The sequence below is a fragment of the Rhyacophila brunnea genome, unplaced genomic scaffold (assembly GCF_057557595.1).
Source record: "Rhyacophila brunnea isolate RB1 unplaced genomic scaffold, BYU_Rbru_1.0 scaffold_11, whole genome shotgun sequence".
Classification (NCBI taxonomy): Eukaryota; Metazoa; Arthropoda; class Insecta; order Trichoptera; family Rhyacophilidae; genus Rhyacophila; species Rhyacophila brunnea.
The window spans coordinates 20396379-20423333 of NW_028232763.1; the positions used below are offsets into that span (position 1 = coordinate 20396379).

At 32.0% G+C, this 26955-nt stretch overlaps 1 protein-coding gene across 2 annotated transcripts in view; it reads left to right on the forward strand.

The window, feature by feature from the left end:
* Positions 1-26955, forward strand: part of oaf (BRICHOS-like domain-containing protein out at first) — a 200225-nt gene that overhangs the window by 26540 nt on the left and 146730 nt on the right. For both annotated transcript variants that reach the window (XM_085959872.1, XM_085959879.1), the window contains exon 3: positions 15344-15478. In XM_085959872.1, the coding sequence (XP_085815998.1) occupies positions 15344-15478 (135 nt within the window). The remainder of the gene's footprint in view (positions 1-15343; positions 15479-26955) is intronic.

The window sequence follows — 26955 nt, forward strand, 5'->3', positions numbered from 1 at the left end:
TATTAATATATATACGTGCGTTACTATAGAAATATAGAATACTGAAATGTCAAAATGACATTTCAGTATTCTATATTTATTCAGTATTTCTATAAAGTACAATAAAAAGTTTTTATTAATACATAGAATTGTCAAGTTTATATGATTCAACAAAAAATTTAAAAACGTGGTATATAATAAGTTCTTTTTGTCTTGTTATTATATATTATATACTTTAGTTGACAAATATTGCGTATTCAATCCCAAAATTTTGGATTGAATACAATATAATATCCAGTATGATCAAGGGAATCCGAGAATGCAATTCGTAGTGAATGTCGTTAATTAAAATTATGACATAAATGAATAACTAAATTATGTACTTATATTAATATATTTTATAAAATAATCAGGTCGTTGAAGGCAATCATGTTTTTGATTAAATTCGCAATAATAGTTCGGCGAGTAGATAACAGCTGGACAAATACAGTGATACAGTATTACTCAAGGGGCACTGGACGACCACGTTGGTGGGTGCATTAAGACTAGTTGGATCGGCGAAGTCATCATGTTTGATGGAAGTAAGAACGTGGAGGGGAGTGGAAGAAGCTTGGACAGGTTTTCATTCAGTAGTGAAACGGTCCCTGCTGATGATGAAATGCTATACCTACTGGACCTATCCATAATTTGCAGACATATTATACATTTGGAATGAAATACAAATCTGTCGAATCCAATATCAAACTCCGATTGTAATTCAAATTTATCGTTGTAACTTTTCCCGCTGTGGCTTGCAATTAATGTTTTGTTCGTTTTGCAAAATAGATTTTATTAGCGAGAAAACACAGTGGGAAAAGTAAAGTTGGCGTTCGATTTAATAGTATTTGTCTTGCACTGCGGAGTGTTAAACACATTTGGAAATGGTTACGATATCACTGAGACATGTTGAGATAAATTCGCGAAGCATTCATTGTTCTCGATTCCATATTCTCGGAAGGCTCCCCGAATGAACTGCGTCTGATAAACTTTCCAATGGAGTTCGATAATTTTGCCGCCGAACTTCACAGCGGATATTCTTATCCAGGGTTTCTCAATCTATAGACCGTGACCCAATATTGGGTCGATTGATAGGTATATTGAGTGAGTAGTGAAATATTTTTGAGTGTGAAAAATAACCTGACAAAAATTGATTCTTCAGGCAGCTTATAATTCAGATATTTTTTTCCGATGTCACCAACGCAAATATATATCAATATATAAGGATGTAATCATACGATTGTTAAATTACCTGACAAGATAACATGGTTAAATGGTAAAATTATGGATAAAAAACGTTTTAAAAAAGTAACTTTAACTTTGTTGATATTAATTTACAAAAGATTATAATTAGTCCTTAAATAAAAACTAATACTTACTTAAATTTAATTTAGAAATACTTAAATGACTTCTATGAAGATTTTGTTAATATTAATAGCCTAGACGAGCAATTATTCGTTTACATACTAAACTTTGACATATTGAGTATCTTTGCTAAAGCTTTAATAAAGCATCGAATCTATAATGCATCCTGGTTGTAAGTAAACATTAGTAAACGATGCACTGAATATAAGTAATTCTGCCCTTTGCAGTAACACACATACGCATGAGAGATTAACTACTCTAACTATAACAAAACCAATTAGCGAAGCACACTGCAGCCTGAGATCTAAGGTGTAGAATATCTACTTTGACAACAATATTTTATGAGCTTAACGAGCTTTTAAAGCTGATTCAAGGCCAAGGTTCATATTGATAAGATTAGTACGGTAATGTATTTTGTTTTATTAAAAATAAAATAATAATCTTTCTTTGTGTCACGAAACCAAAACTATGTAAGTAATCTAGATCACAGTTCAAAACGGTTAAGAAACCCTGTTTTATACCCTCCGTTACTGGTGTTTATTTTATTATTCTCATACTTATTATACAACTTGGAAAGTTTAAATTATGCGAATTAATGATGGTGTATTCTTAACATCCTTATTAACCGAGACCCCATTATATCCTCCCCTTCACATATAAATTATAATAGGTAGGTACTATGTTAATACTCACTTTTAAACTGGATAAATTAAATAGGTATAGTTGAATGGAAGTTATTATTAAAAGTCAATAATATAAGCATTATGTACTGAAAAACTTATGTATAAGAAAATACCGTGCACTCTGAACGATTGTGACTATAAATGTTGTTTATTGTCACTGTTTTGTTTTGTAACGTACGAATGATACTTGTATAATGTTATTTTCGATTTTTTGTGACTGTTCATTTATAGGTAAGTAGATAAGGTTTTTGGGATTTTACTTTCTTCTATATTTTTAGATTCTAAATAAATACTAATGTTTCACCTTCTCTTTATAACAGATTCAATTTTAAGGGTTTATCTTGGTGATATCTGTACATTAATAGTTTATGAAATTAACTGGGGTAAATCTAACATTGTTTGAACGGTGCAGGCGATAATAATTCGCAATGCGATTGATCTGCACCTAATTTAATCTTAATACTATCGACCGAGGTTACTGGATGGAATTTGAATTTAAATTCTAATGGATTTATGATTTGTAGTAATTCCACGGAATTCTTAAACGGTACATTCTCAAATTATCTCAATAGTACAAAACTTAAATCCATTAGAATCCCTATAATACGTAGTCTTTTATCACGTTCACTTTGATGCATCTTTAGTTGAAATGAATTTATGTGCAAATTGGGAATCTACTTTTTTTTTTTTTTTTTTAAATTTTTACTTAGTAACGTATTTTTATCATCACCACCATTTAATCATCCGCTGTCAACGGTTGAATACCTTTCATAGTTGTCGGCTTTTTGATTGTACCTGTTACTCACGTACGCAAAACCTAATCAATTCGTTAATCCATCTGGGAGTCGCACTTAGACAGTGATACTTACATTATATTTAGTTTTTATTCAATTATTTTTAGTTTTACTGAATAATGTTTTTTAATAATATCTATTATAAATTAAAAAGCTGAATGGAAGTGGAACAGTTCCATTAATAATGATGTAATCTGATATCATTAAAACCTTATTTTTTTCTAAGAAAAGACCATGTTCGAATCTAAGAAGATTGTATGGGCCTCCACAAGGTGGAGGTTGTATTAACAGATTTTTTTTTTACGAGAAATGGAAGTTAGCCACTTGCTCAATCTATTAGGTCACTCTGGGTTCAACAAAAAACATGTATTTTTTGGCAGCGCGGGATTTGAACCCGGAACCTACGACAATATAGGCTGACGCGTTACCGCTCTGCCATCGTGAGCATATTCAATTAATATAATTTAATAATGCTCAGAACCGGTTTAGTATGATTCTAAGGACATTGCCAGCACATGTGTGTGCAATCAGTTTTAAAAGAATTTGTTAAACATGCATAATAATTGTAATTGTGTATTGTAAAACAATAGGAATCAATCAACTTACTAACATCAATTGTTGACTATTTTTTTCTGAATGGAATATAAATATACATGGCAATCAAATATTATAATTAGTATAGTCGACGCCCACGGTGGCCGCGCGGCTTAAGCGTTGGACTATAAAGCCGTGGGTCCCAGGTTCGAATCCTGGGTCTGGGCAAGTACACATATTGTTTTTCAATTTGTGTGTCAGGGTATGGACCTTATAGGTTGAGCAAGTGGCTGACATCCATTTCTCGTAAAAAACAAAATCTGTCAATACAAACCTCCACTCTGTAGAGGTTTCAGGATCGGACATGGTCGGAAAAAATAGTTAGATATTTTGTAAGCAAACGTGTGTTAAACAATTTATTTCATTATAATATCTATATAAGTATATCTGAATGAGGTTTGAAATATTGACGCTGGTGGTTATATAATATAATATGCGTAAAATCGTACACCAGAACACTATGAGTTATGACTACCGTGACGTTAGCTGCACAATAGCAATATAAAACCTCATGAACTGCCCACCTCCCCATACTATTCCCTGATTGACTTACGCAAAGCTTATTCTTAAATGTCAAAACCTACGCAATCCTATATTATATACACAATGTTAATGCGACATAACCATTTTTCTTAGAAAAGAATTTGTTTATTACTACGAGTGAGACATCTGCGTTGTCATTAAAACGTATCGTATTAGTTACACGTGTATACTGCAGGGGGATGTTTATTTTTATGCTTCCAACCGATTATTCTCGTCGGGACAGATACTGGTTGCGTTACAGACGCCGACTACGCTCAAGTTTTTTAATATAATGGGCGAGGAATTCCGACGTCGCTCGCAATAATACCTAGAGAACACACTCCGGTCTCGTTCCGTGATATGAAGTTGTAAATCTTCGCCCCCCAGGGGAGACCGGGCACCAGTGGCCGGGGGGAATGTGGAACTTTTCTCGACACGGTCGGCAGATGTCCCTTCTCTTTGTTTCGAAAGGAACTTTTGTCCTCCGCGCAATAATAACGCGGTTTTTCCTTTCATTATCCGGAAGGCGTCCGCTGTTAATTTCCGTCGGAGAGTTTTATATTTCTGTTTGTTGGGGTTTTGTGCAGGGCTGTTTCGGTTTTTGCCCTCGCGATACGATGGAAAACCTCTGGGGTGTGATTTATCTGATGGGTACAAATATTTTGAATGGGAGGCTATGGGTTAAAACGCTGTTGCGTTATTTGATTACGGAGGCTGACGCGTGAAAATTAAGCGCTTCGTTCGAGTCGGAACGACCAGAGAGGGTTTTCAACATTTCAATGTTGAACTAATTCAGTTAGGGATTTTTCAATTTTACCAGAATGTTTCGGAAATTGTTTTTCAACATTAATACCTACAAACTTATATTTGGGAAAACACGCAATTTATTATCCGTAATAATGAATTGCGCCCTATAGGATCAAAACGAATGTTTGTTTATTCAACCACGGGCTTAAAATATGAATGTACCTATAGGTTAGTTAGGTCAATCTGGTAATTTTTTCTTAATTTATTTTTAAATACCTTATAGATGGTCTTATTATACGCTTTTTTACCATTTAAAATCTATAGCTCATGTAACTGTTCCAAATACACGATAAACATTCACAGTTGTTTTCGATTTTGGCCTAAAAATTGCTTACGCCAAAAATATTTTTATCTTAATAACTCTAAGTAGTTTTACTAGTTTTAGAGGTAAGTATGGGATAATTAATGAAATAATATATTGAATGAGATCGTTAAACAATAGTTTATTTCTTATAGAGTTTTTGTCTAAATTACAACTGAACAAACAATAGCAATTCCCATAAGTTCCTATACGATTATTATCATACGCACTAGTATAGTATTATAATAATATTATAGTATATTATTATGTATATAGATGGTGTAAAAAGATAAAATAGTTAACTAAAATCAAATTTAAAATACTTGCTGTCGATATTTTTAATTAGACAGGCAGATATGAATATAATGATATTATTGAATCCTTTAAAACCACTTAAGTACTTCAATAATTAAACTAAAACACACTGTATATGAGATATTTATAACTAAATCAGAACCGGTATCGGTCACTTCACATGAGCATTGTCAACTGTTATACAATTTTCAATATTAAGTATAACTATTTATCTATATTTATCTCATTGAAGCAGACGAAACCGGTCCCGATTATGGAATAAGCACTACTAATTGTGTTTTATTTTAATGAATTCAATAAGTTGTTTAAAATGAATCAATAATACAATTTTTATTCATATCTGCCTGTTTAGTTAAAAATATTGACGACAAAATATTTTAAATTTCTTTTTAATTAATTAATTTGTCACTATTAAGAATTTTGATTTAATGATCACTTTTTGTGAGATGGGTTGTGATTAGTGACGATGAATGCACAGGGTTGGGAATCTCTTATAATAGACACTACATAATATTTGCACCGTTTTATTATTGCTCTATTGGTGTATAAAGATTTAAAAAAAAACAATGGAATCAGGAAGGTTCGGTATCGCTTTAAAATGCATCCGTTTCATAAAAGACATCAGAGTGCATTTTGGCATGATACGGTTGTGTAATAACTAATAAATAAAATAAAATGACATCATCAATATCATTTGTTATTAGTCAATTACTGAAAATGTCCCTAGAAGAATTGGCAATAAATATAGAAATAATAACGTAATTTACTTGAATGATCTAAATGTCAATTTTTTGTGGAATTACATTAAATTAATTATTCAAATATAACATCGCTTATTTTACTTGATCCACATAATTTAATAACGATCAGAAATGTCTTCATTTGGTTAGGTGGACATTGGTAACATAAGCAAGAGACAAAGTTTCTCTGAGGTCCTGATCGTTTTATTAATATTATATAGATCAAGTAGATACCTGTATAGATTTTAAATTAGATATTAATTACAAAATAATAATTTTATTTGAATGTGCGACAAAGACTGGAAGTGTGTACATAATATTAAATTTATATAATATCTTATTTTTTCATAATTAAATACAGATGGCGCAAATGTCATCTGCTTTGGGAAGCTTATAATTATTATTATTGTGAATATATTTTAAGAAACACGAGTTTTTTATGTATCTTTATATTTTTATCACCAATTCCAAAAATCGCACAAGTAACCACTTCTGACCGCTGTGCAAAATTGGGCTCTTTTTATGACATTTTCCATCACTGACTTCCATATTTCGGGCCTTATGAAATAAAGGATTACGCGATTTTACTAGACGATGGATAATCAATAACCTTTCTTTATGCCGGTTGGACCGCAACTATACAATTCAACCTGAATTACAGCTATTATAGTCTAATTCGTTGATTGTTTTGAACCCACGGCTATATTAATTTTTTTCTTACTATGAATAATGGTGCCTCATTCATTATACTTGTTGGTAAGTAGATAGGTATATTATTATTTATTAAGTATATTTTACCTTTTACTGTACGAAAGTTCAGGCTACGACCTTTAAGCGGCTATGTCGCATTGTTCGCGGTTTGTGTTTTTTGGTTCGAGCACAACCACTCGGCTTTCTTATCTGTGTAAAGACACGAAAGAAAATCACCTGTGTTATTGTTTTCTCGGGGCGTGCCTTTCCATAATGCCGAACAAACGGTGATGGCAAACAAATCGATATGTTTTGCGCGATAAGTGACTGTCTCATCTTGCGCCCCTGTCCCCCATGTAAACACGGCCGCACTTTTATTAATGGATAAAGTTTACGCGCAGGTATGATGGAAGGCTCGGTGGATTTCTTGACACCGAGTTACCCCCACGTGACACCATATTACTTACATGCAACGTATTCGGCAAGAGCGAAGACTCGATAGAGAATATACGATTTTATTTAACGCTTACCTTAACTTGTAAAGAAATAATTTAATTACAAGTATTTTTTAACCACAGATAATAACAACGCGAGCAAACAGAGATATCTATATATTTTGAAAGAAATCTATGGATCATCTATAGCACACATGCCCATTGAAAGTTTGCTGGGTCATATGGAGAACGGACTAATTCCGATACCTCATTAGCGAGTGCATGCTTGCTACAAGGAAGTGTGGCACTAAAATCTTTTCATTCTGACAAGTTTATAACGTCATGGAAGGCGGCCGTGGATAAATCGCTGCTGCATATTATACATGACGGGTGGAGATGGGATAACTCAAATTATCGATCCGAAACTTGCAGGCGACGATACTGTGTTCCGTCACCAGGTTGCGTCTTGCCAAACTTACCAGAAAGCAATGCAGAGATAAGTTCCGCGCCCACATTGATTGACCGCATTTCAACGTCGCCTATAGAGACTATAGCTCCAAACCCTACTTATCGGAAATCAGTAAATCGCAGTAGCCTTTAGCGTGCCATGCGCTCATATTGCTCATATATAATTTATTGCTAAATTGTCTCCGCCTTGCTTTCTGATGCAGGAGTTGACAAAACGCCACCAGGTCGGTTGTGACACCGCAGATCTGCATGTACATTGCGCAAATCTAGTTGGAGCAATTTAATAAGAACTGGCAACGCGTCCTTGGAAATTGTCATAAAAACCTTAGTGCGGGACTGTAATACTGGGATGTTTTTCGGATGAATAACAGCGTGCCACTGTCTGGTGGGATCTCCATCGATGCTAAGATGATGTCGTCGTAAGCTATTCAAGAGTTATGACCTTAAGCCCCAGTTACTACCTACTACCCACTAGCCAAGAAATCCGGCAGTTAAATACTTTAGAGGTCTATATTATATTATTCCATCTTAGGGAGGAAATGGCGATTCATAATTTTATAAGCAAACAATGGTGATCAATTATCGGTTGACTGGCGCTTGAGTGCACCTTTACTGGTAATAAATAGTAGGTACTTACTGGTCATTTTTTTACAAGAAAAGTACTTAATATTAACTCGTGGTTATGCTCCTATAAAAATATTGACATTAAGTGCCAGTCACATGTACCTACATATGTATGAAATGTATTAAAAAAATACATTTTTGTTGTATTTTGGTACCGGGTAATGCCATGCAATTTTGGTGAAAATTACTTTTTCTCTCCTTTGTATTTTTTGTTATTTTTTTCTCTGCGTTTCTCTTTCTCAATTAACAATGTTTCCATCCTTGTTTTGTGTATATTATTATGTATGTTCTATTATTTTAATTTTAAATTGAAAGCTTTATTGTTTATGGTTTGTCAATGTTTATTTGAAATATATATCTCCCTACGATATTTTTTCATTTCAGCAATAAGTATATAACAATATAACATCAGCATTGAAATATTTAAAATATAAAATGTTTTGGTTTAATTACTTATTTTTTAACGTCGAGAGTATTATTTTTTTGATATTGAAGTAGTAGGTAAATAATTCTGATTTTTAGATCTATTTTATAACTGATGCGTCATTAAGTATCAAATCACTGACTAGAATTTGGGAAAAGTTATATGTAGGTCTATAATAAATTTAAAATATGCAATTTCTATAGGGAACACTTGGGAATGCAATATTATAGGTTAATAAAAAATCACTCTCCGTATGGAGTTATTTATATGAAAGTTTTCAATAAATACTTTTAAAGTTTTTAAAAATTCTGCTATAAATCTAAAAAGTTTCATTTTAAATTTCACTCGAGAATTTTCAACTTAGCAGAAATAAATTGCCAAAGTCCCCGGGCGATTTAAGAAAATTCCTTTCTTCGTGGATTTAGTTCGAATAAGATATAGCTTTTAAGTTTTTTTCTATTTTTTTCCCAGCCCAAACGTATAGAAAAAAAACATCAAATTAAATAATATTTTGTCATTTGTAACGTTTTGTTCAGTAGTGCTATTTTTACGTATAATATATCTTGATTACTTAAGAGTTTTTGTTCTACAAAACATAAAATATATACTTGTAGAAACATGTAACCATTGTATAGCATACGTTAGGCGCAGCGGTACCTACTAATCGATGTGTCCCGAGCTGAAATCTAGTCGGCTTCGTAAAAATCACACTTTTTTGCTCCAATCAATTAGCTTAGTAACTATATAATACATTGATCCAGGGCATGGAATCAATAGGACAACCGATTGGCGATTAACCAAACAACGAAAATAAACACTGTAAAATATATACTTTCACGTTATGTTCGTACAAATTCTCACTATATACATCAATCTTGAAGTTCAAAATACAGTTTTTGTTTTGAATTTTGTATTTTAATTACGTGTTGTACAGCTGTTGCACACAGTTTCTAAGCTGTGAAGAACATTAAATTTAAAGAATATTTTTGTGTAATGAATTATTTATTGTTTACGTCTTAGATTATCATCTTCAGCGTCACAAAAGTGACGAACTGTATTTTGGTAACGCAAATAGTACATATAGGTACCTACTTATATTGAAATCAATACTATCCATATTTAAAATTGTTCTCTAAAGTTTCAAAGTGTCACTTACACCAAATCTCGATATTATTTTGTTTGCGAACGGAAATGGGAGATAAATCTAAATATACTACTTTTCTTACTTACTTCTTTGATCACTCTGTATGTAGAGTTCAATGTGAAATGTATTACTTCAGCAACGTCGATTCTACTTGTCTCTCTTCTCGTTTACGCACATAGGTACGCATTATGATTTAATATGGCATATTTAACCTATTTTTCAAAAGTTTTCGACTTATCTCTCCTTTCATTTTGCACACGGATTTTTTGCACGTATCTACCGATGTACTTCCTCTATTGACGCGTCCTTAAATAACAAATTTCCCACTCCATGCTCTCTCAAAAGGCGTTAGAAATATTTAGCCAAAGGAAAGTCTATCAGCATTTGAGCATTCGAGAAAATTGGAAAATTGCTACAGGTGTATAGCGAGGAAATTTTGTAAGAAGTAGGCTCTTTCATCTGATAAAATCAACGCTTTATTGATAGACTCTAGAATCCTCGGGAGATCGGAATAATGAATGCCACGCTGAAGCGAGAAGTATAAGTATCCTTCTCTTATAAAAGGACTAGTCCTTGGGGATGATTTTCATCTGAGAAAGCGTTCGCTTCGAAATTTCTATCGAACGACTGAAAGTAGCAATTGATTATATTAAACACGTGCGAAAGTTTAATTCGAAGATGATTATTGCTTCAAAATAAAATTGTTTGCAACTAGTATAATGCGACGCTACAATAATACGTCATTTCTTGTAGATACCCACTTACCTTATTATAATCAATTAGTACAGAAGTGGCGAACCGTTTTATGATTAGGTGCAAAAAAATAAAGAAAACGCAATACATATTTGTTTTAATGCAGTTTTTTACCCAACCATTTCCTAAGTTTTTTTCACCCAAGTAATTATATTAAGAAGTCTAGATATTTCTAGCTCTTCCAGCCAACGATTTAAACTCGAGAGCTTTTTTGCACTACAATACGACCAATTTTACGCTTAAATGAAAATTTCAACCTAGATAAAACTAGATTAAATTTCCATATGTTTGCCACCACTGAACTAGCAGCTAACGTCGTTCAAATTAAAAATATTGATCTTTTAATTACACCATTTGTCACTTGAAACATGGAATTATCAGTTTTGTTTAGTTATTTACTCATTTAACGATGTACCTATAAGTACTTCAGAATACTCCTTTAGTATGTATGGTATTTGGAAGTTTGAATAAAATTTTCAAAACTCAATTAATCAAAATTGTCTTCTTCCAGTACTAATATGAAGCTATTGATTTTAAATTAAAAATATATTAAAACAATAAGAACAACACTACGCAGTATGGATAACGATAAATGCATCTTGGGCATAGGGCGCATAGATATACCTACATATAATATAAGTATATCCATATAATAATTATATAAGGGAGCAATGAAATGTATAAAATACAGAAATTTGAAAAGCAGATGTGCAGGTCAGGTCGCTCGAAAAACAGGTCATGATCAAACATGTATACTTACATAATAATACATAAACATACATACATATTATATATTTTATTAAATGTTTTATAGTATTTATTTTATGATCATTCTTTTATAAAAAACGCAATGCATAATATTATACCGCGAAAAATATTTTATAAAAAAATGTACAACTATAAATTTAATGTTGGCTTGTACGTTAATATTATGTTTCCAGTTTGTTTCTATTTTTGTAATCTAAGTGACAAGTAATCTAATATATAAAAATTAATATTTGTGTGTTTGTTTGTTCGTATTGAATGCGCAGCCATACCGTTCATCCGATTGCGATAAAACTTTGTAAACTTATTGCTTGCACTTGCGCGAAGAGTATAGGCTATACTAATATATAAAAATGAATGTATGTCTGTCTGTATGTCTGTATGTCTGTCCCGTATGCGTTCCTATACCATTCATCCGATTGCGATGAAATTTTGGTAAGTGGTTATATGCACACCCATAAAGGTTTCTGAATTAGAAAAATCATCTTCTTCTTCTTCTTCTTCTATTCTATATTTTTCTATTCGTATGGTTCCTATACCATTCATCCGATTGCAATGAAATTTTGGTAAGTGGTTGTATGCACACCCATGAAGGTTTCTGAATTAGAAAAATCATCATTTTCTTCTTCTTCTTCATTCTATCTTCTTTTATTCGTATGGTTCCTATACCATTCATCCGATTGCGATGAAACCTTCGTCAGTTGTTGTGTTAACACCCGCAAAGGTTTCTGAAATAGTACAATCATCTTCTTCTTCTTCTTCTTCTTCATTCTATCTTCTTTTATTCGTATGGTCCCTATACCATTCATCCGATTCCAATGAAACCTTCGTCAGTTTTTGTGGTAACACCCGCAATGGTTTTTGAATTAGTACAACCATCTTCTTCTTCTTCTATTCTATATTTTTTTATTCGTATGCGTTCCTATTCCATTCATCCGATTGCAATAAAATTGTCGTCAGTAATTGTGCCAACACCCGCGAAGGTTTCTGAATTAGTACAACCATCTTCTTCTTCTTCTTCATTCTATCTTCTTTTATTCGTATGGTCCCTATACCATTCATCCGATTGCGATGAAACCTTCGTCAGTTGTTGTGGTAACACCCTCAATGGTTTTTGAATAAGTACAACCATCTTCTTCTTCTTCTTCTATTCTATATTTTTCTATTCGTATGGTTCCTATACCATTCATCCGATTGCAATGAAATTTTGGTAAGTGGTTTTATGCACACCCATGAAGGTTTTTGAATTAGAAAAATCATCATCTTCTTCTTCTTCTTCATTCTATCTTCTTTTATTCGTATGGTTCCTATACCATTCATCCGATTGCGATGAAACCTTCGTCAGTTGTTGTGTTAACACCCGCAAAGGTTTCTGAAATAGTACAACCATCTTCTTCTTCTTCTTCTTCTTCATTCTATCTTCTTTTATTCGTATGGTCCCTATACCGTTCATCCGATTGCAATGAAACCTTCGTCAGTTTTTGTGGTAACACCCGCAATGGTTTTTGAATTAGTACAACCATCTTCTTCTTCTTCTTCTTCTTCTATTCTATATTTTTCTATTCGTATGCGTTCTTATTCCATTCATCCGATTGCAATAAAATTGTCGTCAGTAATTGTGCCAACACCCGCGAAGGTTTCTGAATTAGTACAACCATCTTCTTCTTCTTCTTCTTCTTCTTCATTCTATCTTCTTTTATTTGTATGGTCCCTATACCATTCATCAGTGGCGAAGGGTGGAGGTAGGCTGTTAAGATTCGCTATAAATAGTGCACACTAAACTTTTTTAGTCATATGTATTTGTTTTTATTGAACTAAGACTACAATTTACAGATGGTGTTAGTTAGTTTTTAAAAATCAATTAAACCTTGCCTAAACGAAACCATAATAGTTTAGGTCTAATTTGGGCAATACGACAAAATTTCATTCATAATTTTTTGTTTTCGTTGGATTAAAAATACATATTACACATATTGTTGGTTAATTTTTTTTAATTCATTAAGACCTGGCTAAACCAAACTATAATAAATAAAAAATATTATTCTATTTATAAAATATTCAAAGTTATGTATGATTTAATTGCATATTTTTATATATTTTATGGATAGACATGTATTTTTTGACTATTATCTATTATGGCTTGGTTTCTCAGGGTTTAATTGAATTTTAAAAACTGACCAACACTATCTGTAAATTGTAGTCTTATTTCAATGAAAACAAATATGTATGTCTGAAAAAGTTTATTGTGCACTGTTTATGGCGGATCTTAACAGCCTACCTCCACCCTTCGCCACTGCCATTCATCCGATTGCGATGAAACCTTCGTCAGTTGTTGTGGTAACACCCGCAATGGTTTTTGAATTAGTACAACTATCTTCTTCTTCTTCTATTCTATATTCTTCTATTCGTATGCGTTTCTATTCCATTCATCCGATTGCAATAAAAAATTCGTCAGTAATTGTGCCAACACCCGCGAAGGTTTCTGAATTAGTACAACCATCTTCTTCTTCTATTCTATCTTCTTCTATTCGTATGTGTTACTATACCATTCATCCGATTGCAATGAAACTTTGGTGAGTTGTCGTGCGCACGCCTGCGAAGGTTTCTGAATTAGTACAACCATCATCTTCTTCTTCTATTCGAATGCGTACCTACACCATTCATCCGATTGCAATGAAACTTTGGTGAGTTGTCGTGCGCATGCCCACGAAGATTTCTGAATTAGAAAATCATCTTCTACTTCTATTCGTATGCGTTCCTATACCATTCATCCGATTGCGATGAAACTTTTGTCAGTTGTTGTGCGCACACCTGCGAAGGTTTCTAAATTATTATTATATAAAATACAAAGTTTGTTGTTTGTTTGTTCCATCCAATTTTGTTTTTTTTTTTACTACATATTAATAACATTAATAACGTTTTCATATTTTGGATTCGATTTTAATTTAGTGTTCTTATGTTTGACCTTTACTCCTATTAGAATTATTTTCATATTGCCATATTGTATTACACTGATATTTTAATATTAAAAAAATAATTACCTTTTATTATTTTTCAAATATCTAAGATAAATATAACCACGAAGCGACCCTGTGCGAAGCCGGGTACTTCAGCTAGTATAATATAAAGTAATATATTATATGACATATGATATTATCATAATATGTTATATAATATATTTTAATTTTTACATTTTTGCCGTCTTCCATTTTAAAATGAGTTGCCGTGACAGCGTCGCCCAGTGTTGCCATGTTTACTGAAATTTCAGTATACCTATTGATTGTATTAAATTACGTGATTTAATAAAATCTAACGAAATTGTAACAATAGCATTTTGAATGCCACTGATCTAATAAATAACATTGTAGTTTTTAAAGATTTTCGTCAATCTACTGAATTTTGAAAATATTATCTTGCAAGCTTTGATAATAGGAAATGTCGCACAAGACTTTATTAAATTACTTGACAAATATATTTTATTGTTTAATGCCAGCCTAAGGGCGAAAAATGTAGAGATAGCAAGAAAGGGCCTTCATTTGGCAGTTTGGCAGAGACGATTAAAAATAGTGTGCGTCGAATCCATTCATATACCTTTGAGCCTTCGACAAATTATACTTTAAATAGTTAAGATTTTACAGAATGAAATGAGATAAACAGACAGACAAGACCGCCTACGTTCAAAACATAGAACTATTCAGAATGAGTTTTAATACAGATTATTAAAGCGTTTTTGTTTTAGTGGTTTTGTGTAAACATTCGTCCTTTTCAAACATTTTTTTATGATTATACACAGAAGTGAGATTAAACTCAAATGGCGATATATATATAATCAATATAATCTATATTGTAAATAAAGGGTATATAATCAATAATTTAAATAACAATACGAATTTCTTTGTTGACAGGAGGTGCAGATCCTGAAAGCGATTGTGCTGGGAGAAGAAGAAAGAGGGCAGTCGCAATATCAGGTGATGTGTTTCCTCATCCACTCCGACAAGACTGAATTCATTTCTGCCGACGCCATGGCTAAGCTGAGACAGGTAAACATTACACTATAATATATATGTGCTTAGATATTGTTTGAAGAACGTAAAAGCTTTGATATTGTTCACGTACATAAAGAAAATGCTGTCACAAGAGGTGTGCAACTCCCATTTCAAAGTGGAATACAATAGGTATTACATTATACACATAGTGACGAAATACCTGGAATTAAATACAATTTACCGAAAAAGTACTTTTGCTACATTATAATAATAATAATATATAGAATGGATACACAGATTATAATCTAGTTTTTGTCAGAGGGGCTCCGATAATTTTAAGTGGAATCGCTATCATATAGATAATATAATAAAATCGTAAAGGCTATTTTCAGATACTTACATGATATGTGTATATATTTATAAACTATTTTTTTTTATTTAACGACTAATTCACAAGATTTGAGAATGTGACATTCTTTATTGAATATACATAATTTTATAACACCTCAGATATACATATGTATATACTTACTAGAAATTATTGCTTATTGAAAAAATACGATGCCAATCGGGATTCGAACCTGCAATTGAGCCAAGTGCGTCCTATCGAATTACAACAAAAAACTGGTAGTACTTACTTATTTACATATTGAAGCGCTCAGCAAATTACATACATTTTTGGCAATCTGCTTTTGTGACTTAAATCAAGGCAATTAGCAAGGACAAGTACGTTATAACGAAAATCGAGAGATCCAGACGTTGTTTAGTAATTAATGTAATTGATAAGAGAATTAATTATCGTATGTGAAACCCGGGTTGCAAAAAATGAGTCTAATGAAATAGTATACAATTGATGGACTTTTTAATTATGCTATATAACAACCTAAGAATGGTTCAACAAACGCTCATACTGTGTTTTCTTTTTATAATATGTAAGTATATTTTTATCTAAAAATCATTCTTTTTGCAATGATTAGATAACTATCTTTTTTTTTAATACAAATAAAATTAATGTATCAGTGAATTGTATTTAAATCTCTTAATCCCCTCATTTTATGTTTCTACTAATTTTTACTATTCCCATATAGGTAGTTAAATCGTTTATTAAATATTAAACAATCTTTTTTTGTATTTAGAATATGATGTAATTTTAAACTACAGATATTTCGATACAGAGTATGTATTAGTAGTATAAAGGGGTCTGTATAAAATAAAATAAATTCAATTGAAGTAATTTAAAAAATATATATTTAATTCTTGTTCGAAAGTAACATGATTATCGATACGGCAAAGACGTGGATGTCTTTAGTGTGGTCATTTCTATGAAAAACAAATATTCGACACGTGTACCTTATTTTTAGTTTACACTTTTACCTGTATTTGGAAAATTTTAAATGCTAAGGTCATTTTACATTTGGAAATTTATTCATTAAATTCTGAAAGTGTGTACTTATTGTTTATTTACAGAGCTCTTTGTGGAGGGTTAGTGGTTCTGATATCAGTAAGTAATATTCCATCGTTCGGTCCATTTGGCAATCAATCATATTAACGCTTTATTTATCATCGTGATGTCTGCAGAGTTAGAGAAAGTTCACTATAAGATAGTGCCATAAATCATGCGTATTTTCATGGCACAATTCGTCATTTATAATATTGAGCAACGTCATTTTACGATGAAGTCGTTTCAATATAAGTATAAAGTAGAGCCATTTTTAAAGGCGATAAAAGATGGCAGATTGAAATCTTGGCCGCATTATCCGGCACCGATGGCACCGCACATAAATACACAAAACGCCTTTTGCGAAGTTTATTTTAAACCTTCGCCATTTTAAGTTTGAATCTTAAAAACTTCCATCTCCGCAATGGCCATCTTGCATACAAGTAGGTACGTCAAATTACTGACGAAAATTAACTTCTCGTCTAAGTGCTTTCAGTACGTATATACGAAAAACTTTTTATAACAATCTTAAAAAGTCGTTAGTCGATAATAAAAATGTTAATTTCATTTTCAATAATACTGTTTTTTTAATCACTCTAATACTATGCTTACATTTTACTATTTTTGATGCATGCATGCAATAATATAACAGTTTGATTAAAATGAAAAACGGTGAATTACATTATTAGTTTGTTTATATTGAAAAGCATATTTTTTCTAAAATAAATAATCTAATATTTTTAAATCGTATAATATGACATATGTATGAATAAAAAAATCATGTCATTCATAATTACAAGAACGGCAATAATAAGAGTTGGTTAACGCCAGACGTCTGTTACGATTGAGCTAGTAGATATCCTCTTGATTGGTTGAATTTGATATGTTTAGTAAAAAATGTAATTATAAGAAATAATTCGCATGAATTATATGTCGATCGATAGATTAAAGGTGAAAGCATTCACCCGGAAAATGAAAGATGTAAATTCGAGTCCGACTCAGTTTAACCTTTTTTTAGACTTTTTTCTAATATGTATGTTTTTAAGATTATGTTTTTACGATAAATTACGGAATCACAATTTACAATATTCATAATTTACTTCTCTTCTCGACCATTGCTGAGAATCGTGGATATTCTTTTTATTCGCCTTCCATTTAGGCTATTCAAAATTACATGCGTCTCTCCAGATTCTGCAGTCCACGACGACAAATACGGGAGAATACTTCTTGGAAATATTGTTGGCCTTTTTTATTTAGATTCTAAGTATGATGATTGATGATGAATAATTTACTTTTTTAAAATATTTCAAATATAAATTAGGTACCGATGTATTCAGTATAATGTATCCTTATGTATACTAGTGTATGTAAACGCTTTGATCAATTAAGAATTATAAGCAACGCAAATGAATCTTACAGTATGTACCTAATTATTCCATCTAATTGGATTAGGAGTCCAGCCCTCATAATCCTTTCATAAGTAGCTTTTATTATATTTTAATGGTTGTACACGAAGAGTTAACGACAGTTTATAAAACAAATATAAATTAAAATTATATTTCAGCTAAGTAGATATTTGTTCGGCGAAATTTTAGTTTATTGTTGATAGTGATGATTAAAATATTAAAATACAAATTTGTACGCCAACTTTAATCTGAACTTAAATGCAAACTAAATCAGACAGTCTCAAATACAAATGTTTTAGACATAGGTAGGTACTGCTATTATATAAAATATTTTTGTTTCACTAGAAATGGTGATATGTTAACAACCTAATCAAATAATACATCTTTCTTTGATTTCGTAATACCTAGTTTTGTGGACGAAGATAATACTGAAATATTTAACTTCGAAGTACACCTCGTCCAACTATATAATACTGTATCCACAGTATTTACGTTAATACAATAACTTTGCTTATGCTTGATCTTGATAATGTTTACAAATCAAACGAAACGTGTGTCAAAAAAATAAATATTATAACAATTGCTTATGATTTTTTTTTCATTTAACGCCATCTTAGATTTAGTCTTAGATTTTTTTCTGTGATTTATTGTTTGTTTGTGAGATTATAATTTTTTTAATTAATTTTACATTTATTTACATAAAATACATTTTAATACTTTATGGTAATTTATGCATTAATGAATGCATAACGATTAAGAAACAACACTTATCATATTGTGATATTTGACGATGTTCGTAGTTTTCAAATCGGCACGAAAACCAATGTTTTCATCCTCTGACCTATACACGGGAAGTGGTCTCACGTATCGTCGATACTTCACGTGTGCTATTCGCGTCCATCTCGTATAAACGAAATGGTCCTTGTCCGAGACGCGACGAGTGTCCTGTGCGGCTAGCCTCTATCCTCTACGTCGTAGACTGTGGGGTCTACGCCAAATGACGTCTCAGCGAGGAAACTCTACGTGGCCCGGAGTTTACATCACGACCGCCATCGAGTGGGGTAACTGTAGCATTTTATTTATTTGTTTTATATGGCAAAACTGAATTGCTCGATTGCGGATCGCATTTATATTTTTGTCTGCATCTGCTAGATGTATTCATATTCTTATTTCATATGTTCAATTAGGTACAGCAGGCCACGACGACACTTACTAATTTAATTACAGTAGTGAAACACGTATGCATATATATTGTGACCTCATCGAGAATCGAGCCCAGAACACAATTAAAAATAATCGATACTGTCTAATAAATCGCTATGAAATCAATAGAAACGAAGTTCATTTCAGCGGGGTTGTACATAAAAGTTAACAACGTAACTCAAAACACACATTACAATAATGTATAGTATAATAAACTATGACATATTTTATTAGGTTGGAAACTGTTTCTATGTGCGTACACGCCTTTATACTTAAAACGACGACATTATGGCGTTAAATAGTGATACATAACCCATGGTCATTTCATGCATTGAATTATTTATCGACTAAATACAATTCAGCAAAAACATTTTGTAATTCTCCTATCCTATTAATTATATACACTATATTTTCTGTTAAACATAGTAAAATGCCTTTATCTGTTAATAATGACTTTTAAAGTTTATTTAACTAATATTTTTGCTATACGTTATAGTGTAGACTGTAGAGTAATAATATTGCCATCGGTCTATCTTGGTGCGCGGTGTATGTAATGATGAACGTGCGTAAAATAAAAACAGTATTTTTCTCTTCGAAGACCTTGTACGTTCGAGCACACCGAAAGTAAGAGGAGCATGGATTACCTAGTTCAGGGGGTCTAAATCTATGACGTGATTGACATATTGAGTGGGTCACGGAAGACGTTCAATAATATCAACATTTTTGAGGTACTAAGTAACATACGATACATATATAATTATAAAATCTTTTGGAAGTTTTTGAAAGAAAATTATTGGATTGGATTTTATATGGAATTTTCAACCTGGACGGTAAATTTGATCATATTCAGGTTTCTTCTGTCAGGAAAACTTTTTACTTTGATTCTGGAAAAAAAGCTTAAATAAGCTATTGAATTAATTAAAATAAAACACAAGTAGATATAACTAAAATAAATGGAACTAGTACATACTACATATTGTGTAAAATTACATTATTAACGTAAATACTAAAAATTGGCATTAACAACATAAAATAAAATAAGCTATTGGCTCTGATTTTGGGCGGATTTTTTTTCTTGGATCCCGAAACCATCGCAGTTCAAAAAGTTAAGAAACTCTGATTTAGTTGATATACCAATCATGAAGCATTCTTACGATTGGTCAATGGCATACATATTTAATTTAAAAAAAAATATTTAGACTCGGGCAAGAATGCATCATTATCGTGATCAACATCAGCCTCCTCCATCTCCCCCTATCATAGGCCAGTGTCTTCCAGGTGCTTGCATTCTTGCTGCCGGTTGGTAACCAGAATGTCCTTCGTTATTTGGGTATTGCTAAATGATCCGCCTAAGTTTTACTAATGCGGGATATACATTCTTCTTGAAAGAGGTTGTAGACCTCCTTTATTATCTTTGACAATTTTAACATTTGTAAACAATTAGAAGCATGTATACAAGGTTGTGCATCACTCTTGTAAAATGTAAATAATATGTTGTGCTCCTTTTTAATCTTTCGTTCTCCGTCACCACCCGACTGAGTAAAATATGCTCACGCAGCTGCTTTTCTAAAAAAAAAATATTATTTGCGAGTGTCATTACTCAAAATTCTAATGCGCGCAGCCTGTTTCCGCATTATTAAATTTTTATTGCATTATCGTTATTGTTCCGGCGTCCCCGGCGCTGGTAATTTATCGCCGAGATAAAGTGAAATATTAACAATAATATTATATATTCTCATAGTGTAATCGCTTACTATGGGAGTCGTTTCGGCGCCCTCTCTTGATTTACCACCGCGCTTAATCGTTTTAAACGTAACTCGCTCCGAATTTTACGCTTTCAACCGAGAATTACCTGCAACTCGTATGCAGGAGTTACCTACCGGTTGTCCAAGTAATTACCCAAACAGTGAAAGATTAATCACTATTCATAATAATTTACTTTTCACTCGTTTATTGAGTAATAATTCCATTTTACTAGCGTCATGCATACTTAGGTCTTATCCAGATGGCACGATTTGACTCGCGTGTAAAAACTCGCGCGCATTCCAGGTTCATCTGATCTCGTTAAGCCGTCCACATGCACTCACGACGCGTCATCTATTGCGCGACAAGCGCAAGCATTTGCCTAACTCTCGACAACGCGACGTCTTTATAACCATTCCAAAATGAATTTCGACCGCTTCGAGCTCTAAACGACAGTTTTATGGCCATTTCAAAATAAATTACGCCACTTAGGTTGTACAATACCAAGAATATATCTTGCTAGTATATCGCGAGATATTAAATCTCAGGAGCCGTGTGCCATGAATGAGTTGCGCTTGTTTTTATGCCAAATAAAAATGTATCACGTCATACACTCTCAAATGAAACGCGTTATATGGACGCAGCACGCATTTGATACTAGAGTGTAAAGAGCGGTGAGACACGCGCCGTCTGGAGAAGGCCTTATCCACATTTCTGGTCTTCGTTTCTGTTCTGGATCTTTAATCATATAACAATGCGTATTCATCTAAACGTGTCACGTGGCCGACCATCGCAGACGGTGGATTTAGATAAATCTGACTACGTCAGGGTCATCAAAAGATTGTTGAATTCATAATATTGCGACGACGCCAGATGCCATACTCGAAAATTGAAATCAAAGATCTTTCGCAAGATTCTGCGCTGAACACAGTTGAATAACTTATCGGTTGTCATACTATTATCAAAACTTCAATAACAAGCGATTTGTTTCTGATTACGTAAAGTCTGGGGGCATGGAGAGTTTGGAAACTGTTTAAATCCCGCAAACTATACAATATTAATTTAATAACCTTTCTAGGTACTTTAAGTAAAGTTAATTACGTACCAGCATATTATTGTGTTAATAAGGTTTCCAAAACTATTAATTATAAAGGTATTATTTCTAAATGGTTGGTAGAGTGAGTAAGGAGGAGGGTTTCTAAATAGAGGACTAAGGTTGCTGGATCCTAGAAAATGGGTAGATACTTAGCTGTTTATTTTAATTATTATTATTCTCTCTTGATCTCTTATCAGGGGTCAGCAAACATTAGGGCGATCTTTACTTTCTCGTCTGCTACCCGGAATATTTGTTGGATCTGCATTCGTATCAGTTGTGGAGATTCTTAAGCCATTGAATTTGGTGTCTTCTTCAGCTACAATTATCTTTGATTTTTCATTCGATAATAACCGAGCGTGCTGTATCTTTATTCTATCATAATAAGACCTAGGTAGGTTCTGTTAATAATATGATAAAATATAAATCAGTATCCAGTTTTTATATTGAAGTCTACAAACTCAGTAGGTACCTACCTACTTAATTTTATTTACATAATTTATATAGGCACATTTAAACTATACTCTAAAAGCTTTTTTTATTACTAGAGTGAGTCTTATTTATGGTATTTATGTATTAAACATTTGATAGTGATGCTTTACCGTTTTTAATGTGGTTAAATATTTGGTCATAGCAACATCATTTTTTTGTATGTTGATGCATTGAAGAATGGTGAATATAAAACCTTATGTATAACTACCATCTTTGGGGTCTTTTACGGTTTCGTTATTATACTAATACGTAGGTATCAGATTCGCATTATTTGTGATTATTTATCGAAATATTGCAAATAATGACGGACCAGTGTATTTGTCTGCATATCCATGCTTTAGTCCTGGTGCAAGCTGTTTCGTGTAATTAATATTATACAGCATACATTCATAAAATCTTCATTGTTTATTTTCGCAATATGTGTATATATGTATCAACAACGTAATGAATTAATTGTGTAAGTTAATCTAAAGTGATGTTCAATTGCTTGCAGTTTTTGACAAATGCGAGCGATAACAGTGTGAATGTTTACTTCAAATGAATCTACAGTTAGAATTGACTTTCGGTTAATTTAATCATTAGCAACTTCTGTATAGTATACACCCTGTGGAAGTCTTTCAAAGGGGTCGGAATCCTCTCTCTCTCTTCAGGCATCCGCAGCATGTGGCCTGTCCAACGTACCAATTTCACCTTGAAAATATATATTATGATGATATAATTTCGTAGATACAACTCAGTGGTAGAGCATTCGACTAAAAGTAATTGTTATTAGTATAAATATAATATAAGTATAAATTATTTAATTATTACAACATAATTCTCTCTCTCTCTCTCTCTCTCTCTCATAACTCTCTTCATATTATGATCGACACCTTTAAGGGGGGTCCTATATGCCAACAGAGAACCTAGCGGAAAATTACGAAGCCTGCAATTTGAGATTTTTTATAAATAAAAAGAATTTCAAGTTATACACATTTATATTTTTATAAAAATCGATATTTTTTAAAATAAATAAAAAAAATATTAAAACAATGAATTAGTCAAAAATCTAAACGTTAAAAAATTGAAAACCTAATTAACTAAATTTTAATAATAAATATAACCATACAATATAATGTAATAATAAGATGTGACTCTGCAACGAATTCACATTTTATTATATTTTTTTTACAATTGTAAGTTTATCTTTGAATTAAAAAAATTCTTTTTAATGTTTTCAGATACATATTTATTAATTAATACGGTTTAAATTGTAAATTATCAACAAAAAAATCTCAAACTGCAAGCTTCGTATGTTTCCGCTAGGTTCTCTGTTGGCATATAGGATCCCCCTTAAAACTACTATTAATTTATAAAGCAGTTTTGGCCAAATCATAAAACAGATATTGGTAGTGTATTGGAAAAAAAATATATCAATAGTAAATATTTGCGTTATGCCAAGAGTAAGTGGCTAATAAAAACACGTTTTAATAAATATGGCGAACAACATAGAATAATCTCATTAATTTCATAGTAATAAACATTAGTGTTTTATAACATATTATATTGATAAACTATCATTCAAATATCTTCGACATATTATTTTTTGAGTGTGATAATATTATTCATGAGAATATCTACGCTAGTAATTTCCTACCGTATTTGCAAGTTGCTTTATATTCAGTATCTATCTAAACAATTAACCCAAAAAGGTTATTACGCTGAAACTAAATCAACCCTTTTCCTTATATTATTATTTTGTTTTCCCGGCATTTTGAATTGAGCCGCTTTATTTGAATATTTAATTCCGCGCCGTCCCTGAGCGCGCAGTTTCAAATTATTTTGAGGATATTTATCAAGTAAATTGCATCTCATATTTTCTGAAACAATGTGCCTTAATTTGAACGAAGGAATCCCCGTGAATAAATTCATTTTTCGCGAATATTTACACAAATATTATCGTGTGAGATCGCGCAACTGAAGAAAATTTGCTTCCAGCAGATACCGAAACTCTTTGCAAAGTTCAAATACGAGAGGCATAATACAAGTTTGCGGATATTCTAAATGCAAATAATGTTTCGTGGGATATTCTGATATGGATCCGTAAAATATACTCTCGTATATTGTGGAAACCAACTCAAAGAGCGTCGACTTTTTGGCAGAGTTCATATGTTATTTGATATTAAACAGATGTTATACCTTATCTAATTCGCCATGATATCATAAACGTAAACTATGCATATACAATTTTCATATATTATTTTGTTAACATTGAAGCATCCTTTGATGTGCTTCAATTTTATACGAGGCTATACATAAGTGCATATTTAAAATATAAACATCTTCCATACAGTTGAATGTTATATTTAAAATCTTTGTATTGTAATTTAATGATAATAAATAAACTATTTTTGTATCGTTTTGTAGAGCGAATTTAACAATCATGTCTTTTAATATATTATTATGCCTCTATGCCCCCTCCAGATCATTCTGGGTTGTTAGAAAAAAATTTACCCTCACTATACTGTATGTAGTTTTAGTTTAAAAGTTCGGTTTATTTTTTATTTGCCTATGTATGTATATACTTATACTTTGTATTATTGGGAACTACCACACTTGCTAGTATTTATCTGTATGATGTCCCTGCTCTAAGAAATTGGGAGCATCAGTTGTTTGTTCTCCCAAGGTGTAGAACTAAACTGCCAATTATGGGGGTGAAAGCTGTCTTTAACCGAGTTGTTTTGGTTGTCAATATACTCCACTCACGTGAGTGATGTCATCTGTTTTGCTTCACCTGTAGACTCCACACTGTTGTAACTATCACTTTAATGGTGTTAGCTGTTAATTATTGGTAGAAGAACATATTCACTAAAATAAATACATTGTAATGATTATTAAGGCCGATTTGTTCCGCCCCAATAGGGCATTCGGAATTGATATATATTATATATTAATAATTTCATTCTAACGGATATTTATTTAAGTATATTAACATATAACGGTATTGTAATATCCGTTATATGTTAAAATAACTAAATTTAATTGAATCTAACCGGTGTTCAGCTACGTGATAGAACCCAATTTCAGCATAGAATAAATAGCCACATACTAGAATACTATTATTTTTATCGTGCATTTTAAAATTGCTTTGTATGGTTTGTGTGATTTCTTATTGCAAAAATATTCGTCTATTGGATTTATCTTATAAATGTTTACGAATGTTTTTTGTTGTTATTTTAGTTTCAAATGCAAAAATATTTCACGGTATAGATGCAATAAAATGGTAAACATTTACCCTCATAAAAATATCTTCCACGAAAGCCTCTCTGAATACTATTTACAGTGTGCTTTTTTACCCTTTGCGTTATTTATACAAAGTCGTGAAGTCGCTCGATGAACTTTCGATATTGATTAGAATAAAGTGTTTTTCTTATAGCGGCAAGAAATTGTTTTTCTTTTACTTTAAGTGTTAAGTAAGAGTCTATTTCACAGTCTAAGTATATATATTAATATACTTAGACTTTATTTATATAATATATTTAAATGATACCGTTCCTAAAAATATCATGCTACGTAGGTACTATTAATACGTGAATGTAATAGCAACTGTTCATTTTCAATATTTTTGTAAATATTCGGGACGTAGGGCTTTATCCTCATAAATAAAATTTGGCGTTATGTTGCAACTCTTCCGCGCGCACATGCTAGACCAGGGCTTCACAAAGTGTGTCCCGCGAGATTTATGTTAAATCTGTGTTATTTTTTTTATTCTTCATATCGAACATTACAAATTACATTTAATAAAATTAAATATCCTCTGGCAAGAATGAATGGTCAGATACTTTGATATTTTTGTGTATGCGGATGTGCGAAGTAAAGGGGGTTCGTCGCAGGCGCGGTTACGTGCGCGCCGCTGCCATAGTTGTTGTGTCGTTAGTTGTCAAATTTTACCGTCTGTTGAAAAATATAACCCCAAATCACCACTGTAATAATGTATATTTAGTTAAAAATATAAGTTTACAGTGTTTACACAATGAAATATTTTAAGTACTGCCCGCCAAATATTTTTTATTTCAAAACTGTCCTTTTCACGACAACCTTTGTGAAGACCTAGAAGAAGAAGAAGCTAGACCATGCCAAGACAGTGATATCACGCTACTTGCCGAAACGAATGAAA